At 50.4% G+C, this 20560-nt stretch overlaps 1 protein-coding gene across 1 annotated transcript in view; it reads right to left on the reverse strand.

The window, feature by feature from the left end:
* Nucleotides 1–20174, reverse strand: part of ITGA11 (integrin subunit alpha 11) — a 112210-nt gene extending 92036 nt beyond the window's left edge. The window contains exon 1 of the mRNA XM_025884148.2: nucleotides 20050–20174. Coding sequence (XP_025739933.1) covers nucleotides 20050–20101 — 52 coding nt within the window. The 5' untranslated portion in view covers nucleotides 20102–20174. The remainder of the gene's footprint in view (nucleotides 1–20049) is intronic.
* Nucleotides 20175–20560: the final 386 nt, after the last annotated feature.

The raw sequence follows: 20560 nt of genomic DNA on the forward strand, positions 1-20560 counted from the left end.
TTTTCCTTCTCTCTGTTGAAGAAGCAGGAGGGAAGCTTATCTCTAGACAGAATCTCCAATCCTTGGCTCCCCCCGCCCCGGCCCCAACCGTGTGGTGCAGGTCAGAACAGGCCCGCTGAGGGAGCCTGGTGCAATTTCACCGGACGGAGTGCAGAAGAAGGAGCGGATGCAGGGGACGCAGGTGCCATCCCTCAGAAAGACCACCCTTCTCCTCAGACTGGTAGAGAAGGGAGGGAGAAGCCTTTGTGTGGAGGCTTCTGTGGGATTCTGCATGGAATGAGCACACCACTCATGTCTTAGGGGTCTCTCTCAGCGATCGCCTCGGGAACCAGCGTGTCCCCAGCTCTCATTCCCTGCTGCCTCTGTCAGCGAGCTGCTCTGGGCGAGCCAGCGGCCTTCTACTGGGTAGCTGTGGACACCTGCCCCCCTTCCCAGGAGGAGGGGCCCCAGATCAATGTGTATTTTCATGTCTTCCTGGACGTTACATGTGTGAAAAAAGAGCACATCAGAATCAGACTGCTTCCTTGCAGGTATGATGAGGGGGCCTAGACATTGTCACGGGGCGCATTCTGAGTTTCGAAAAGGCTTCCTATGTGTACAGAGGTATGAACTGGACAAGGGCTTTCATATTCAGGGTCTCATTGGGTCCAGGCGGCTTCTAACACAGCGTCTACACAGAAAGAACACTGCTGCTTTCGCTTCCCCACCTCTGCTGCCCATTTCCTCCACCTGTGTGCCTTACTGTCCACCCTCTCTTCTGCACCCCCCCACGAGCAGGGCCCCGTGCGTGTCCCACTGGCCCTGCCATCTTGCTCACCTCGTCTCCACCCCATCCTGCACCCTTCCTGACTGGCCTCCTGACCCTCCCCCTCCCAGCTCGGGAGGAGAGTCCAGGGGCAGGAAGCATGCCGTGTCCTATACCTGCATGCCCTTGGTCCCTAGAGTTTCAAACAGTAGTCACTCAACAAACATGAAGTGAGCACACACATCAAGGGTGGACTTGGGCCTCTCTCACCAATGGGAAGTGGAGACTCAGGAGGCTGCCCGCTGTGACCAAGGTCATCTAGCTGGTGGGGCATGTTTAGAGCAGGGAATCCCAAGCCACTCCTTTCCCGAATCTCCCAGCGGGATTCAACTGCCACTCTCAGAGTACCTATCAAGCCCTGGGGATGGGCCAGGTGTCTCAGTACAGAATTTCATTGAACCCTAACATGTGATTAGGGATTTGATCCCCACTGGACAGGTGGGGAGGTGGAGGCTTCAAGGCCGCCTTGCCCGTGGCCCGGGTGCTGGTGCTGAGGCCCCATCCTGTCTGCCTCCCAGGTGACACATCCTTGAGCCCTGCCGAGTGCCCCCTCCAGGTCAGCTGTGTCTGTGGGAAAGCAGGCAGGGCAGCGGAGAGCCCTCCTTGGTGGGTTGGATAAGACCCCACCTCTCTCAAGAAGAGAGAGGTCTCTACTCATGTCCAAAGGGGATGCCCCCTCCCCCATTCCTGGACCCGAGAGAGCTGTCTTTGAGGCTTTCACTCGGGCTGAAGCATGGCAGACCCTAGGCTAACCCGAGTTTTGATGCCAAAAGGGAGGCTACTGTCACCAAGTCGAGGCGGCTTCTGTCCCTCTTCAGCCCTGAGCCCTGCACAGTGTCTAGAACACAACAGGATCTCAATAAAGTTGACCGAACAGACTCATGAGTGAACTCATGAATGAATGAGCATGGATGAGCTTATCAAATTAATTTGATATTCATCTAAGAAGGACCTAAGCTGATGGGAGCCAGGGCAGTCTTGGCTCTGCCCACTGACCTCCGTCAATTCACCCTCTGCTCTCCCCAGCCAGGTTCTGCCCTGCCCTCCTGCTACACACTGGGTGCCCATGGCCTCGGAGCCCTCCTGCCCTGGCCTGCCTACCTCTCTCCCCTACTTCAGCCTCCTTGTCTCATCCAAAACCTCAGCTGTTCTCTGCCCTATTCCTGTAGGGTCCTAATGCTTGCTGACGTGTGACTTAGCACAAATAAATCCTCTAAATCAGAAGCAATCAGACACGGGCGGCGCGGCCGTGTGGAGTCCTGAGGGCCCCCACCGCCGGGGGTTATGGAGGAGAGCAAACACTTGCCGGGCCAGGCAGACTGCAGGCTGAAACAGAGACACTTGCATAAGCATCCAGAGAGGGGAGATGGAGAGAAGGAGCCTGTGCTGACGAGAGCAAGGGCTGTCCTTTTTATTTTTTTTTGAGAAATCAGGAGTTTGCCAATGTGCTGGTTAAGCAGATGTCAAGTTCATGGAAAACAGGCCTAAAAATTGAAAACAGCAAACACCGAACTGAAATTTACTGTAATTAACATTGTTTTCGCTCCCAGCCTTGGACAGCCATCTCCTGCCCTCAGGGGATCACCCCCTTCAGGAATAAGACTCACAATTTCATGAAAGCCAGCGCATTTTTCTGCCTTACATCATTTACTCCTTTTTCTAGCCAGGGAAAGTGATCAAAATGGACTGCTTTCCTTAAGTTTTCAAAAACTGCTGTGAAAGAGATATAAAAACACACCACTCTAGGTGTTACGAATCTGTGTTGCAAGTTCATTTAAAGTACAATAAAGGGCACCTGGGTGGCTCAGTCGTTAAGCGTCTGCCTTCAGCTCAGGTCATGATCCCAGGGTCCTGGGATTGAGCCCCACAATGGGCTCCCTGCTCCGCGGGAAGCCTGCTTCTCCCTCTCCTACTCCCCCTGCTTGTGTTCCCTCCCTCACTGTGTCTCTCTGTCAAATAAATAAATAAAATCTTTAAAAAAAATAAAGTACAATAAAGCCTCAATCAACTGACCCCCTCCCCCCATACATACCACAAGCTGCCTGGGGGACTGCAGTCAAGAGATGGGACCCTAAAATACACCTGTAGGACCCAGCTGAGTGAGAGTGCTTTTCTCCACTCACCCCAAAGTGGCTCAGGCCCCTGTGAATCCCAGATCACACCCAGCCCCGCCCCGCCCTGCCCTCTGAGCCACATGGTCAAAGCCCAGCTTCCCAAAGACGTTTTCATTGGACTGTCTCCTGACATCTCACTTCTTGTGACCAAAAAGGTGTCTTAGATTTTCTCTCCCCAGTGGGCTTTCCCCAGAGACTCCCCATTTCAGGACCTGGAGTTACCAGCCACCTGACTGCTCCAGTCAGAGGTCTGAAAGTCAGTCCTCAGAATTTTCCTTCACTTAAGGGCAGCAAATCCTGCAGGCTCCGCCCCCTCGATTCCTCTCGAATGTGTCCCCTCTTCTCTATTTCCTCCCACACCACCGACACCAAGTCATTCTCATCTTCTGTGCTTGGACCTTTGCAAGACCCTTCCAGCTGGTCCCTCAGGTCTGCTTTTGCTTAGCTCCAAGCTATGCTTTTCAACAGTAGCTGGAGTGATCCTGGCACTTTTCGGCTGAAAACCTTCCAGGGTCCTCTCACTGCATTTAGGGTAGATTCCAGACCCTTCCCCAGGGCTCACCAGGCCCTGCAGGCTCTGTCTGTTCCTGTGTCACAATCTTCTTCAATTTCTACTTCCAGCCATACTGACTTCCTCCCTGCTCCTCAAACCCACAGAGTTCTTTCCACCTCAGGGCCTTTGTACTTGCTGTTCCTTTGGTCAGGAACATTATTCTCCAAGATTGCTCAGCCAGCTCCTTCACAACCTCCGGTTTTAATGTTCTGGCCTCAATAAATCTTCCCTGGCCATGCTATGGAGAGCTCTTGTTCTCCTTCAAAACATCTTCCTTATGTCTTTTACAAATAAAGATAATTAGAGTTGGTTATAAGAGCTATTTGCTCACTTGGACATGGTCCCCTCTGCCCCTGGAGTTTAAGTTCCACAAGGAAAGGGACCAGTGGTATGCTGGGGAGACCATGCTCATAGAGCTGAATGTGGCAATCTTCCCTTTCAGTGATGTCACGGTGGTAGCTTTTAACGGACCACAGCAGGAGGATTTACACCACGGTGTTTGGCAAATGCTACAAATAGGGACTCTTCCCATCCCGTCCCAAGAGCCAGAACGAGTTGTTAAACATTTATCAGCACTCTCCTGGAAGGGACTGTGTCTGTCTGTCTCCCTACCTCATCCTCAGCATCTGGAACGATGCCTAGCACACAGTAAGTACTCAATATGCATGTGTTAAAAGAGACGGGGGAAAAAATGAATGAAAGCGTTCAGGCCTCCAAGAGTCTCATACACTGACCTGCCAACAAGGAGTAGAAGGGGAATGTGAGACTTGAAGCCTCAGAGAGGGAGAGAACTTCAGAGTACTGAATTTGGCTCCAGAAGCCCTGATTCTAATCCCAGCATAGCTTTTAACTTGTTTTACAACTTGGACAAGTTCCTTCTTCTTCCTGACCCTGCTCTCTTATCTGTAAAAGGCACACACTGGACTAGATGCTCTATTAATGTACACTGTTACCACTTTACCCCCTCGGGTCCCCCAGCCACTGCACGGCACTACACAACTGCAGAGGGTGCTGTTTATATTGCAGTTGATTGAGTTATGCAGTGCACGGTATGCACAGCTGTACGTGGCGGCCCTGCCCGCTCTGGTCCTGGCCAGTGGCCATTTCAAAGGAAGCTGAATTGGACAGTGAGTTCCTCCCTTTCCTGACATACTAACCAGCTCAAAGAGCTCAGACAGTTTGGTTTTGGTTTTCCAATTCCTAAGATTATTTTCTGCTTGTCATGGGCGTGTGGATCAAGAGCCCTGTTCACCCAGGGTTAGCCCCAGCCCAGGGAGTGTTTGGGCAAAGTAAGAGCAAGACAAGGCTTAGGATATGCAATTTGTGGCAGAGCTTTCCCTCGGAGGAGAGGAAGCAGCGCAGTGGGACCTGGAGAATGGCTGTGTCTGTCTGCCCTTGGTCTTTGGATAAGAACTAAAAAAAGGAGTTGTGGGGGCCTTCCCTCCCAAGCCTGCAGGGCCCGCCCTACAGTGGATACACCCACACCCATCTGAAAAGTTCTCTGGCTGCACAGAGCTCAACACAGACCCAGCAGAACCCAAGTTAAGCCAGATGCTATTGGCTATAGGCTTGATGGAGGTGGAGAGGACTACGGAGTGGACATGTTTGGTTCCCAGAAGGTTATGCAGAAGCCTTTTCTTTGGGTTTTGGTATATGTCCATTCTTCATGCTTTCAAAGCTATCTCTAATGTCTATTGTCACTTTCAGGTCTTTAGAAGAGTCAAGGGCTCATGACTCCATCTGCCTTTGCTGGAAAACAGAGGTCTGCCTTGTGAGGTGGTGAGCTCTCTATCACTGGAGGGATGCAAGCCAAGGATGGCCACTTGTCTGGGATATACAGGCTCCAAGTTTCCTCTTGGGCAGATACTTGGTACTGAGGCCTTGTAAGAGGCTGCTGAGGCCCGGGACTGCTCAGGGACCTGTGGATGAGGAAGGGCCAACCATGCAGTGGGTCCACCCATGCTCAAGATGAAGTTCTTTTAAAAGAGAGTCCAAGTGATCAACTTTCTTGTTGACTGAGCTCCTCATCCTTGCCAGACATTTTGGGGTAATCCTATCATTTCTAATTGTTCATACTAATCCTGCATGGTAGGCATTACAATCTCCATGACACATTCTAAAGAGAAGTGACTTGCCCAAGGTCACACACTTTGTCAGTGTCAGGGCCAGGATTCACACCCCAAGTCACTGCAACATGCCCCTCATGTGAACCGCGTTGGGCTCAGACTCAGTCTCTCCACCTGTACAATGGGTTTCACCTGCTCTCCCAAGCCCCCGGGGGCAGATTCTGGTCTGGTGGTGCCCAGGGATTGGAGCATAACCTGGGGCCTACCGTTTAGTCCCTGCCATTTTCTCTGGGCTCTGTCAGCCCCTCCTTGGGTACTAAATGACATGGTCGCATCCTGCGGTACATGGATGATGTCTGAATCACCACCCTTCTGTGGGGAACGAAGCATTCTGAACTTGTCCTCCACCCACCTTGTTTCCTGGGAAGTCCCATTATATACATGGGTTTGCACTGTGTAAGAGCAAGGCCTTTCCCCTGTCTCCTTGTGTCCTGTCTGAGTCACGGTAATAATAATGCCGAATAGCACTGGACCAGCTGGGCCGACCTGGGCTGACTGTTGTGAACTGCTCTGCCCCTCCCAAGGCCCCCCTCCCTTCAAGAGACCCTCTTCTACCACCTTGTCCTGCCTGCAGCTGCCACGAGCCTCTTCTTGTCTGGAAAGAAAGCCTTTAACAGAGTAACAAATAGCCTTGGGGGCCTCAGGACCGAGCGCATGCCCACCTAAGGGACTGGCCTTACAAGAAAGGTGATAGTTGCCTCAGAGGGGATTAATTAATGGGATTTCAGGCTATTGCAGGCCTGGGTGAGTTTTCATTGATTGATTCATTCATTCCACAACTATTCATTGCTTGCCTACTCTGGCCAGGCACTGCTCTGGACTCTGGGACACAGAAGGAAACACAACATACAAGAATCCTTACTCTCATGATTACATTCTGTTGGAGGAGACAGATAATAAACAAGGTGAGTAAATAAAGAGGTAAAAATGCTAAAGAATGACAAATAAGCTCAGAGAGACCGAGGCAGGGAAGGGTGTTTATGTCTGTTTGTGCATGTGGGGGAGGTTGAAAGTTTCATTGGCCATGCCAGGAAAGGCCTCCAGGAGTGGGTGATGTTGGAGTAAAGGCCTGAAGGAAGTGACAGAAGTGCTTTGGCGAGGAGCATTCCAGGCAGAAGGAACAGCAAGTGCAAAGCCCAGGACGCTCAGCATGTAGAAACTTCGAGACTTGTGTGGGTGGAGTAGAAGGAGCAAGTGGGGGAGGAGTCGAGGATGAGGTCAGAAAAGCAGAGGAAGCCAGATCACAAGGGGCCTCTTACTCAGAGTAAGAAGGGAGCCCCGGAGGGCTTGGAGCAGAGGAGGGATGTGACATGATCTGACCTACATTCTAGCAGCATCCCTCTGCCGACCAGAGGGAGGAGCCTCACGGGACAAGGGCAGATGCAAGGACACCAGTTAGGTGGCTGTTGCCCCAAGCCATGGGAGCCTTCCTGGGTGCTCCGCAGTAGCCCCCAGACCCCTGCCTGCCTCCGGGTCCCTAGTCCTCCAGGCCAAACGAGGGGAGATGGGAAGGCGGAGAACAGACCAGAGCTTTCCCAGCGCGGATGATGTGGGACCAGGGGAACTCCCGGGGTGGGGTGTGGTGGGGGAGAGTGAGTTTTAAGATGAGCTAGAATGCAGGCAGCAACACACTGAAAAGAGAAAAGAGCAGGGACGTTCTTGGTGACCATGTGGACGCATTCGGGACAGTCACTGGGGCCCCTTGCTGAGCCTGCCAGAGTCTCTGCCCCTGGCTGGCCTCACCATCAGCAGCAAGCACATTCCACAGCTGATGCTTGGCTTGTGGTCTGGCCTGGCCCTCTTCCTTCGTTTCTTCTGCTCTGAAACACTTTTAAAATCAAAATCTGGGTTCTCTTTAAGTTTGGGGCATGAATCATTGCTTCCGGGCCTGGGAAGGGGATGGAAGGCGGGAGGCCCCATCTGCGGGTGCCCTCTCTCATGGAGGCTGTGTGTCACTAAGCACGTTTATGTGACAGGTTCCCAGTCAAAGCACTTGGAGTCAGACTTGCTCCCAAGCTCCCGGCCAACCTTTCCAACCGCCTGAGGGCCACCTCCACCTGCCCCCAGAGCCCCACGAAGTCGACATGTCTGGAACAGACTCGACTTCTCCTCCCCGAACCTCTTCTGCTCAGGCCAGTGGCACCAGCCTTTGGCCTCTCTGACACCTTGCCTCCCCTGGTGACCAGGCCCTGCTCCATTCTGTGCCTCCCAGGCTCACTCCTCTTCTTCCATCTCACCCCCGTTCCGTCAGACTCTGGTGTCCCCTGTCCCTTGCCTGGGTTGCTACCATGGCCATCTTATCATTCCGCCCACGCCCAGTTTCTTGTTGCACTCACCCCTCCCCTGCTCCCGGGACTTCTCAAAACACAGGTTCGAACACGCCACTACCCTCCCTCAGAAACCTTCAAGGGCTCCCCGTCTGCTAAATCCAATATCTTGCTCAGTGCCTCAGCCTACTCTTCCCTTCCTGCAGTTCTCCGTGGCATCCTCCAGCGTCCTGCTGACCAACGTCAGGCCCTTTGCCCATCCACTCTCTGCCCTTCCTGCATTTGCAACCTCTTCCTCAACTCTCAAATCTGAGTCTTTTATCTGTAGCTGTAATAGCCTCTAGTAGGTTCTCCCTTATATTACAGTTATTTCCCCAAAGATCCTCTCCCTGCCACTCAACCATAAACCCACGGGAGGACGGGATGCATCTCGTCTTTTACCCACGAGAGTACCGAGCACGAGGCCTGGCTCATACGGGTTCCTGTGTTAGGACCTCCTGAGGGCGGCGTGCACAGAAAAATGTAACATGTCCATCTTACCCTTAGATAGCGTTCTGTTTACTTGAAGAGACAGTGCTTACATATTTAATACATATTAATCGAGCATCGACTGCGGCACTGTGGGAGAGCTGGGGACACAGGATCTGATAGGGGACGTGGTCTCTGCTCTCAGTCCAGTGCAAGAAGATGTTCAAGCAATTGCTGTACTGTGTGGTGAGTGAAGTGCAGGGGTCTTGAGATCAGACAGGTCTACAAGGTCAGACTGACGGGGTAAGGTGAGGCTCCTGGGAAGAACTGGTGCCCAAATGGAGACCTGAAGCCTGAGCGGGAGGCAGCCAGGAGAAGGGAGGAGGTGGGATGGGAACTAAGGAGCAACTTAAATGAAGGTCAGAGAGAGTGGTGTGTTTGAAAAACTAGGAAGCTCAATCTGGTGGGGGTGCTACAGGAGGGTGCAGGTGCTGCTCAAGGTGAGTCCTGAGCATAGGTGAGGGCCAGCTCTTCAGGGTCTGCTTAGCTCTCTTACAGTCTGGACTCGACCTAATGGCAATAGAGAGCCATTGAAGGTTTCAAGCAGGGAACTGACTATACTACTTTGTGTTTTGGCTCTACGCTGGCTGCTATTGAGAAAGGTCTGATGGATAGGAATGAGAAAGACAATGACACCTGAGCTGGGCTGGGCCTCAGGGAGTTCCCAGGGCCCTCCTGCTCTGTTCCCAGGTCTCTCTCCCTGATGGAGCACCCTTTCCCACCTCACCTGGGCTTCGCTTTGCCTGTGCCGCATCTGGAAAGCCTGGCTTCTTGGGTGTGTGACCTGGGCAACTGCTCAGGGCCCTACACTCAGAAGGGCCCTCGCTTGGCTTAATGCTCTGCTGTGGACATCCTGGAATTCTTAAACTTGTTAAAACAAGGAGCGCTGCATTTCCATTTTGCACTAGGTTCTGTAGGTTATGTAGCTGGTCCTGCGTGTGTGGGAAATGGTGTGAATAAACTCAGAGACGAGCCCTGTCCACAAATTATTTATGGGATGTTATGATTGCCACCAGTTACTGGATCTGAGGGGCTATTAGCTCCAGGGAAAGACCAATTCTGGTAGAGGAAGAGAAGATGGACTTTGTTTCGTGACCTTACTGGCAGGAGGAGGGGTGGCCAGGTTAAGAGGGAGAACTATGGAGACTGGGGACATACCCAGAGGTCTACAGAGAATGATTTCTATGATCTTATCCCACTTGCCTACCAGAGATGTAGAAATTCTACCATTAGAACTTCATTCCTTTGCTGAAGCATTGCTTGCTCCTTAAATTAGGTATAGCAGATTAGATTCCTAACCTTATCTTTGGCCAGAAGACCTGTCCCTGAGCCCCCATGTGACCTTGGGAAAACCTTTAAGAGCCTCAGTTTCTCCATCTATCTAATGGACATACCCCCCCCCCTTTGGCAGGGCCTCTAAGCTTCACCTGGCCCCCCTCACTGAGAGAATGAACATATGGGAATGCTCTTCAGAATCTGCATCCACTTGCTCATTTCATGTTTTTTTCCCCAAGACCTTCCTCAGGCACAGTCTTCTCAATCTGCAAAGAAATAGGCCCAGGAAATCTGTAGGGTCAGGATTTCTGGTAGCCTAGCCCAGCTGGGTGATTCTACCGGAGGGAGAAAGCCGTCAGCCCCAGCTGCAGAGGAAGGAGCCCCTTCTCTGTGTCATCCTGTTTGGAATCCTGGAGTACGTTGCTATAGCAACTTGCCTAACTCACCCCACATGCCACGTGGAAAAACCTCTGTCTGCTTTAGCGCATCACCCAAGCCACAGACTGGGTTCTTCTAAGTTAGAGGAAGAGGCCTCCATCATCCACAAGGGCTGGGGTAGGATGTGTCTGAGGGTCAATGGAATAGTGGGCTGAGGGGCTGGACCATGCGAAGGCAGGTCCCCTCCTTCATCTATATGGTCTGCTGGCTGGTCTCTATGCCTGACATTCCACCATTAGCCCCTGGTTCCTTTAGCTCAAGGCACAGCCCAGCTCCAGAGCAAATCCCTTCAGGTAGGACACATGAAGTCTCACTCATTAGGGCTCTTTAGCATGAATTAACTCATTGTTAATGGTCTGGGGCTCAGAGCAGGTTTTGATCAAGGGAATAGGAGCTGAGACTTGCTCAGCCTGGACTCTGAGGACGGACTAGAGAGAGAGTCTGGGGGCGGGTGGAGTGGTCCAGAGTGTAGGGCACTTGGGGGGCAGGTGGTAGAGCCTCTCTTGGCCCTGAGTTGTGAGGCAAGGGAGGGAGAGCGGCTCCCACCTTCAGAGGCCCCATGTGAGCACCACTTCTCACCAAGCCAGCATCCTCACTGAGAAATCAGTGGCTAGCTGAGTTTGAAGAAGGGAGTTGTCACTCCCGAGCTGGTGCCCCTGTGTGGGTGGCCATTTGAGAGCTGATCTCATTTTCCCAGAGGACAGCTCCTTCAGCAAGAGCACTTACTCATCTTTCAATGCTCTCCAGGCCCATTTCCCAAAGAAATACCATGAATGGATTAAGTCAGAGCTGCAGGTTGGGGGCCAGACAATCCTGACACTACCTGTTACTCTATCGGCATGACCTTGGGTGAACCATTAACTCCTCGTGTGTAGCCTGGTGACCATGACAGTGACCTCATGCAGCAGTAGGCAGGCCTAACTGAGATGCAAGAAAGTGCTTCACACCTCGGTTGGCATCCGTCAAATAATAAATGATGGGAAGGGTAAGAACTGGTCCTGTCAGCTGAGGGCTTACTGGGTGCCAGATACTGTTCTAAGCACTTGATGTAGATGAACCACGAACAGACCATCTAACGTCTAGTGCCCAGCAGCGTGCAAAATCATTGTTCTCCCCATTTTACAGATGAAGAAAAATGAGGCCCAGAGGGGCTTATCCAGGGTCACCCAAGGAGAAAGGATTAGATCCAGGCTGTTAGGCTCCCAGGCCCTGCACGTGGAGATTATTACTGCTGCTCAGGATGCATGCAGGTGAAAAAAGAAATGAGGGATGGAGACAGGGGGGCAGTGTGACCCCCCCCCTTCCGACGTTTTCCTGCAGGTGGGATTTTATTCATGTTGTGACTCAGGTCATAAGAACACAGTATGAAAGCCCTTCATGGAATGATTTGGGAGCTTATTCATTTGGGGTTTACAAGATGACCAACAGTAGTCACTCTCCTTTCTCTCCTTCTGGGTTTTCAGCTAAGAATTTGTACAGTTAGGATTTACATGATGGGGGTTGGGTATGGTCCCCACCCGACCACAGCTCCCTCTAGCAAGCACTCCATACCAAGGGGATGTGGGTGTCTTTGGAGCTCTCAATTGTTTGGGGGAATAGAGTTTCAAATGGCTGTCCATCCTTGATGGTAGCCCACAGTTTGGTGGTAGTGGCGGGGGCTAGGGGCATGAAGTGATGAGGACCATTTTGAAATGCATTAGTGCATGTTAAAAGCTTGTTTTGTAGCTGACCTTCTCTGAGTCCACAGGATGCCATCACATACCTCAACATAATAAAGGCCACATATGACAAACCCATAGCCAACCTCAGAGTCAATAGTGAAAAGCTTTCCTCTAAGATTAGAAACAGATAAGGATGACCAACTGTATCCAACATAATATCCCAAATCCTCGCCACAGTAATCAGACAAGAAAAAGAAATAAAAGGCACCCCAATTAATAAAAAAAAGAAGTAAGACCATCACTATTGGCAAATGACATGATATATAGAGAAAACCCTAAAGAGTCCACCAAAAAAAAAAAAAAACCAACATGAATTCAGCAAAGTTGCAGGATATAAAATACACAGAAATCTGTTGCATTTCCATACACTCATAATGAGCTAGCAGAAGGAGAAATTAAGAACACAATCCCTTTTGCAATTGTATCAAATAGAATAAAATACCTAATAAATATACCCAAGGAGGTGAAAGAATTATACTCTGACAACTGTAGGATATTGATGAAAGAGAATGAGGATTGGTGCACCTGGGTGGCTCATTTGGTTGAGCATCTGACTCTTGATTTCAGCTCAGGTCATGACCTCTGGGTCGTGAGATTGAGCCCTATGTCAGGCTCCACCATGGGCATGGAGCCTGCTTAAGATTCGCTCTTTCACACTGTTGGTGGGAATGCAAACTGGTGTAGCCACTCTGGAAAACAGTATGAAGTTTCCTCAAAAAGTTAAAAATAGAACTACCCTACAACCCAGCAATTGCACTGCTAGGTATTTATCCAAAGGATACAAAAATAGTGATTCAAAGGGGCACATTCACACCAATGTTTATAGCAGCATTATTTATAATAGCCAAATTATGGAAAGAGCCCAGATGTCCTCCAACAGATGAATGGATAAAGAAGATGTGGTATATATACACAATGGAATACTACTCAGCCATCAAAAATAATGAAATCTTGCCATTTGCAATGATGTGGATGGAACTAGGGGATATTATCTTAAGCGAAATAAGTCAGTCAGACAAATACCATATGATTTCACTCATATGTGGAATTTAAGAAACAAAACAGATGGACATGGGGAAGGGAAGGAAAAATAAAACAGATAAAAACAGAGACAAAGGCAAACCATAAGGGACTCTTAACTATAGGAAACAAACTGAGGGTTGCTAGAGGAGAGGTGAGTGGGGGGGATGGGGTAACGGGGTGATGGGCATTAAGGAGGGCACTTGATGGAATAAGCACTGGGTGTTATATGCAACTGATGAATCACTAAATTCTACCCCTGAAACTAATAATACACTGTATGTTAACTAAATTGAATTTAAATAAAAAATAATAACTAAATGAAGATTCTTTCTCCCCCTCTCCCTCTGTGCCTCCCCCTTGCTTGTTCTCTTTCTCTCTCTCAGAGTGAGAAAGAGAGAGAGATTGCGGATGACACAAATAAATGAAAAAATACAGTGTATTCATGGATTGGAAGAATTAATATTGTTAAAATGCCCATACTAACCAAAGCAATCTACAGATTCAATGTAATCTCTATCAAAATACCAATAGCATTATTCACAGAACTAGAATAATCCTCAAATTTGTATGGAGCCACAAAAGGCTCAAATAGCCAAACAATCTTGAGAGAGAACAAAGCTGGAGGTATCACAATCCTAGATTTCAAACTAACACAAAGCCGTAGTAATCAAAACCATATAGCGCTGGCACAAAAATAGACACATAGATCAATGGGACAGAACAGGGAGCCCAGAAATAAACCCACATTTATATGGTCAATTAATCAATGAAAAAGGAGACAAGAACATACAATAGGGAAAAGATAGTTTCTTCAATAAATGGTGTTGGGACAACTGGACAGCTACATGAAAGAAAGAAAAAGAAAGGAAGGAAGAAAGAAAGAAAGAAAGAGAGAGAGAGAGAGAGAGAAAGAAAGAAAGAAAGAAAGAAAGAAAGAAAGAAAGAAAGAAGAGAGAAAGAGAAAGAAAGAAAGAAAGAAAGAAAGAAAGAAAGAAAGAAAAAGAAAAAGAGAAAGAAAGAAAGAAAGAAAAAGAGAAAGAAAGAAAGAGAAAGAAAAAGAAAAAGAGAAAGAAAGAAAGAAAGAAAGAAAGAAAAAGAGAAAGAAAGAAAGAAAGAAAGAGAGAAAGAAAGAAAGAAAGAAAGAAAAAGAAAGAAAGAAAGAAAAAGAAAAAGAAAGAAAGAAAAAGAGAAAGAAAGAAAGAAAGAAAAAGAGAAAGAAAGAAAGAAAGAAAGACAGAAAGAAAGAAAGAAAGAAAAAGAAAAGAAAGAAAGAAAGAAAAAGAGAAAGAAAGAAAGAAAGAGAGAAAGAAAGAAAGAAAGAAAAAAGAGAGAAAGAAAGAAAGAAAGAAAGAAAAAGAAAAGAAAGAAAAAGAGAAAGAGAGAAAGAAAGAAAGAAAGAAAGAAAAAGAAAGAAAGAAAGAAAGAAAGAAAAAGAGAAAGAAAGAAAGAAAGAAAGAGAAAGAAGGAAAGAAAAAGAAAGAAAGAAGAAAGAAAGGGAACGGAAGGAAGGAAAAGAAAGAAGAGAAAGAGAAAGAAAAGAAAGAAGAGAGAGAAGGCGGGAGAGAGGAAGGAAGGGAGGGAAGGAGAGAGAGAGAGGAACTGTACCATTTTCTTACACCACATACAAAAACAAATTTAAAATGGATTAAAGGCCTAAATGTAAGACCTTAAACCATAAAACTCCTAAAGGAAAACAGGCAGTAAACTCCTGGACATTGGTCTTAGCAATATTTTGGAGGGGGTCTGTCTCCCGAGGCAAGGACAACAAAAGCGAAAATAAACAAATTGGGACTACATCAAACTAACAACTTTAGCACAGTGAAGGAAACCACCAACAAAATGAAAACCATCAAAATCTACTAAATGGGAGAAAATATTCGCAAATAACCCCCTGATAAGGGGTTAATACCCAAAACATATATGAAGTCATACAACTCAATATTGAAAACCCCAAATAACCTGCTTTTTAAATGGGCAGATATACTGAATAGACACTTTTCCAAAGAGGACATACAGATGACCAACAGGCTCGCTGTCACTCATCGTTGGGGAAATGCAATTCCAAACCACATTGAGCTACCGCCTTGCACCTGTCAGAATGGCTAGTAGCAAAAAGGCAAGAAATAACAAGTGTCGGAGAGGATGTGGAGAGAAGAAAACCCTTGTGTCCTGTTGGTGAGAATGCAAACTGGTGCAGCTACTGTGGGAGACAGGATGGAGGGTCCTCAAACAATGAAAAGTAGAACTGAATATGTAGAATATGATCCAGTAATTCTACTCTTGGGTATTTGCTCACCACAAATGAAAATACTCATTCGAAACGATATATGCCCTCCCATGTTCCCTGCAGCATTATTTACAATAGCCAAGATATGGAAGCCACCGAAGCGTTGACAGATGAATGGATAAAGAAGATGTGGTGTATGTACACAATGGAGTATGACTCAACCATAAAAATAATGAAATCTTGCCATTCACAACAGCATGGATAATACCCAGCGGGTGTTGCACTAAAGTCAAATTTAAGGCAGACAGAGACAAATACCTTATGGTTTCATTTACAGGTGGAATCTAAATGAACAAAGCAAAATGGAAACAGACTCAGAAATACAGAGAATAAACCAGTTTGCCAGAGGGGAAGGGGGTGGAGGGGTGGACGGAGGAGGTAAAAGGGATTAAGAGCGTAGAAACTTCCAGTTATAAAAATAAATAAGTCATGGAGATGAAAAGTACAGTGCAGGCAACATAATCAATAATATTGTCACCACGTTACATGATGACAGATGGTAGCTGCACTTATCATGGTGAGCATTTTGTAATGTATATAAACGTTGATTCACTCTGTTGTAACCTGGAACTGATATAATATTGTATATCAATTGTACTTCTATTTAGGAAAAAAAAATAAAAAACCCTACCATTAAAAAAAAAAAGAGCCAAGCCAGCTCAGAAGAAAGTTTTGTCCTACACAATGAGGGGAGAGGATAGAAGGGAAGTTCCCTGCTGCTGGAGGAAGCTTCCCCCACAGGAGGGGAGACAAAGAGCCCCAGAGAGGTCATAAAGAAGGTGAGTCACCGTCTGAGTGTCTTAAGGCCCACAGCCCTGTGTGGGTGGGTGAAGACGAGGAGAACGGCCAGGAGATAGACAGCCCATCTCTGGGGGTCCAGGGTGGGATGGATGGGCTATGTACATAGAAAGAAGGTGAGACTCTACTCCTATCCCTTCAGGGCTCTATGTGGAAGGGCTGCCGTGTGGAAGGGTCCAGAAGCTCCTCAGCTGATGATGGTAGCGGAGAGGCTTGGCTGACAAGCTCCCAGCAGGGTGGGACAAGCTTCATCTCTTTCTCTGCTCTTCCAAAGCTGGAGAGCAGGGCTTGGGTCCTTTTAGTCTTTGCACACTCTGGCTGCCTAGTCCTGTGCTTTTTCCAGACACGGTTTTCCTGTTGAACAGGACTCCCACTCAGAGGGACATATGAGGGCCAGGCTGCACAGCGTGGCTCTTCTCTGCTCCACAAAATGCCACAAGGCGCTCACACTAAGATCACACTGACTTCATGACAGCCTCCATGGCTAAAAGCCATCCCTGAACGCCCGTGACGATCAAGACTTTGGGCCAAGTCTCTGGGAGAGGAGCTGGGAAAGTTTGGGTTTACTGGGGCCTTGTAGGCCCCCTGTGAGCCTCCAGTACCCCAGCCCTTCCTTTACACTTCTCTTAGGGACTTGGGTTTGACAGTTTACATCTCCGTGCATCCTCACATCCCTTACTGAATCGTCAGTATCTTGAGTGCTGATGTTGCTGCTGATGATGGAGAAGAGAGACAACCTCCTTGAATGCATAATATGTGCTGGAACTTTCCAAGCATTTTATGTACACTTACTCGTTTGGATAATCTTTGGATAACTCTGTAAGTTCTATTATTTTCATCCCCATTTTGCAGGTGAGAAAGCTGAGGCACAGAACCACTTAGCAGTTTGCCAAGAGCACAGAGTCCTAACTGGCGGAGCCCAGATCCAGTCCAGGCAGTGAGACCCCAGGGCCTTCACCTCCACACTGTGCCTGATCTCCCTGTGTGCATTTATGGAGCCTGGCAGATAACAAGTGCTCAGTAAAGACTGAGGTTTTAAAAGAATCATCACTCGGGGCGCCCGGATGTCTCAGTCATTAAAGTGTCTGCCTTCAGCTCAAGTCATGATCCCAGGGTCCTGGGATTGAGCCCCGCATCGGGGTCCCTGCTTAGTGGGAAGCCTGCTTCTCCCTCTCCCACTCCCCCTGCTTGTGTTCCCTCTTTCGCCGTGTCTCTCTCTGTCAAATAAATAAATAAAATCTTAAAAAAAAAAAAAAAAGAAAGAATCATAACTCATCCGGGCACCTGGGTGACTCCTTCGCTAAAGCATCCCATTCTTGGTTCCGGCTCAGGTCACGATCTCAGGGTCCTGAGATCCAGCCCCATGTGGTGCTCTGTGCTCAGCAGGAAGTCTGCTTCCCCTCCTCCTCTCCCTCTGCTCCTCCCCACCGCTTGTGCACGGACACACACACTCTCTCTAAAATAAATAAATAATTCTTTAAAAAAGAATCATCACTCATCAACCCTTACTACCGATGTGTTAATGATAGAAACTTATCAATGGATCTACTTTCTCTGGATGTCAGCTCTAAAATTCTTTGGCCTTGTCTATTTCTTTTTTTTTTTTTTTTCTTGGTTTCGATAGCTTTGCCCACCCATCACCCTGCCCAGCTTGTAGCAGAAGCTCTGGCAAGATAGAGGCTCTGAACTCATAATGGCTTCAGTGCGGACTCCCTCCCAACTTGGCCTGTGATAGGTCCCCTGTCCCCCTGATCAGCCAAACTGTGCCGTCACCGGCAGGCATGCTTCCTAGTAATCCTCACATTGAATCCATGTGATGCACAGTTGGGAGACTGATTATCAATCTTGCTCCAGAGCCAGGGGAATGAATTCATCGACCCCGCGACCTTTCCAATTTTCAGAGTCCAAACTACCGTCACCCTTGTGGTTTTAAAATATCCACCTTTTTGTTCTTTAATAAGTCCCAGGAAATAACACTCTAACTTACAAACCGACCTATTTTAAGGCCTCTCCACACTCCTTCAAGACCCTGTTGAAATGATACCTCCTTCTTCAGGAAGCCTCCCTTGCTAATCCAAGTGAAACTGAATTTCTTGTTTGAACCACAGCCCTTAGCTTCTCTGTGCCGTTCACTCCCTAATCCTTCTATTTAGCTTCCACTGGCCTTGCCTTATTCCCAGCTCCAGGCAGGGCCTAGATTGCACACATAGTTGGTCCCCACCCCCCAGTTCCTTGCAAGCAGATGTCGTTCCAGCATTGATTGATATGTTTAATGAATCCCATATTTTAAGAACCCAAACTGACCAGACATAGCTCAGGGGTGGTTTTCTCCATATAAAGGGAATTCTGAGTCACAAATCCTGTCCCTGCCCTTCACCCCACTCCCCTAGCGCATACACCCCCCACCCCGATTCCTGCTTGAGTAACAACACTAACAACCATTGCTTCTGTCCTGCTGTGCACCAAGCCCTGAGTTAAGGACTTTTCTGACAGTGCCTCACTTAATTGTCTGGAGAACCTTATGAACTCAGCCTGAATTTCCATCTCCATTCCACAGAGAAGGAAACCTGTGGAGAGACTGCATAATGTACCCAAGGTTGTGCAGCTTAGTGGGCAGCAGAGCCAGAATGGAAGCCAGGTTCTGATTTCAAAGACTTCCCTCTCGGCTTCCTGAGGTCCAGACTGACGCTAGCCACTCCATCTCAGGGTCTGGTGGGATGGGTCTGCCTATCTGGAGTCACACAGGGGCGCGTTCCCTTCTCCTAAGGCTGGATCTCCTTGTGATCTGAAGACAGTTCCTGGAGTTGTCTTCCCTCCTGTCTAAGTGACCGAGAGTGGGCTTCACCTCCTGCAGCTGGTTTCTAGGTGAATGTTGGCCTGGTGGCAGCTCTTCCTTTGTCCTCCCCGACACCCCCTCCCCCAACAACTTAAAGCGTTAATATTTATTTTGTGGCTCTAGGATCTGGACTGAACTCCCATCAGCCAGAGACTGTTTCAACCACAGGCCCTCCCAGAAGCTCTGCTATAGACCGACGGGGGCGGGGGGAGGGGGGATGTGCACTTGTTTTTGAGGTAACCTCGGACGGGGGTGAGTGAGCCCGGGCTGGGGGGGGGTCTGCACCTGTAGCTTCCTGACGGCTCTTCTCCCGCTGTCCCCACATCTGATCCCCGGTACCGGCCCCAGTCCCCGGCCTGGAACCCATGCGGAAGGGGAGGCGAGGCCGGGGCGCTGGTCCCCGCCGGGGCACTCGGGCCCCGCAAAGGAGAGGCCCCGAAAGCTGTCGCCGCGGGTAGAACGGCGCCTCTGGCCGCCGCCCCGCGCTACAGGTACGGGTCGGGCCGGGGCGCCGGGAGTGGAGAAGCCCTCGCTGGTTGCCCCAGGGCGGACCGCCTGGGGTTGGTCTCTGGCTGCCGGTCGTGCGCCCCGCCGGACCGAGGTCCCCGGCGCGCCCCGACACCTGGATTGCATTAGGCGGGCGGCGCGCGTGTCGGCGACTGCGGCTTCCCCAGATTATTGAATAACTGCCTAATTCCAAGCGCGGGTTGTCCCTACCCCAAACACCAGGTAACGTTTCCGGGGCCCTGGCTGCGGAGCTGCGCCCGTCGCCTTTGGCCCGGCCGGCGACCGCTCGCCACCGCCTAGGGGCCGCCGCCCTGGGGCTTCGTCCGACCCCGGCCCGAGGGATTCTGGGCAGCTCGCGGCGGCCTCCGTGTCCCGCTCCCCGAACTTGAGGCGGCTCCCTCCGCAGGCAGGAGGGCGGCCGAGGCAGCGCTTGCTCCGCGCGTCGCGTCCCCTCCCAGCCCGGGCTACGCGCCCTCCGCGCTCCCGGGACGCCCGAGTGTCCCCGGCGGGGCGCCTGGGGTGGCCAGCGTGTCCGGCGGGGCCGCGGGCCCTCCGCGCTCCTCTTCAGCTCTTCTCCAACTCTTCCCCAGCTCTTCCCCACACACCAAACTCCCGGCTTCAAGTCGCCCGGGCGCGCCTCCCTCTTTTGCGGAGCTTGGCGGGGCGGCTAGACTGCAGCCACTTCCCGGGGGACCCCCGTCCCCCACCAGCGACCAAGCTCCGACCCTGCGAGGGGCTCCCCACGGGCACGCGGAGGCAAGGGGCACGTACCTGGCCACAAGCTGAGCGCCCAGGCCACCAGGAGGCCCCTGGGCAGGTCCATGGCGCGCGGCGCGGCGGCGGGGCCCGGGTGCGGGGCGACGGGGCAGCGAGCCCGAGCGGCAGCCTCTTCGCGGGCGCCCCGAGCCTGCTCTGCGCGCCGCGCGCCCGGCTCCCTGACAGCCGCCGCTCCTGCAGAGGAAGTGGGAGGGCTCGGACCGCGGGGAGGGGCGCGCGGACACGCTCGCGCCGGGCTCCAGGCCAGTCTCGGCCCCTGTGCCACCTGGGCAGGCGGCGTGCCGCGCCCCGGCGCCGTCCGCGCACCCCCCGCCCCGCGCCCCCCACCCCACCTCTGCCTCCGAGACCTGGTGCGGCTCCTCCCTCCGCACTCTGCCACCAAATTCCACGTCGCTGCAGGAACAGTGGCTTATATTCCCATTTCTCAGAAGGAAGAGCTTCACAAAGCTCCGAGGGATATCTCAGGTCACCCGGGGACACGGGGCCACGACTCAGGTCTCCCTTG

Source organism: Callorhinus ursinus, unplaced genomic scaffold, assembly GCF_003265705.2.
Source record: "Callorhinus ursinus isolate GAN/ISIS: 27379988/994484 unplaced genomic scaffold, GSC_fseal_2.0 scaffold25, whole genome shotgun sequence".
NCBI lineage: Eukaryota > Metazoa > Chordata > Mammalia > Carnivora > Otariidae > Callorhinus > Callorhinus ursinus.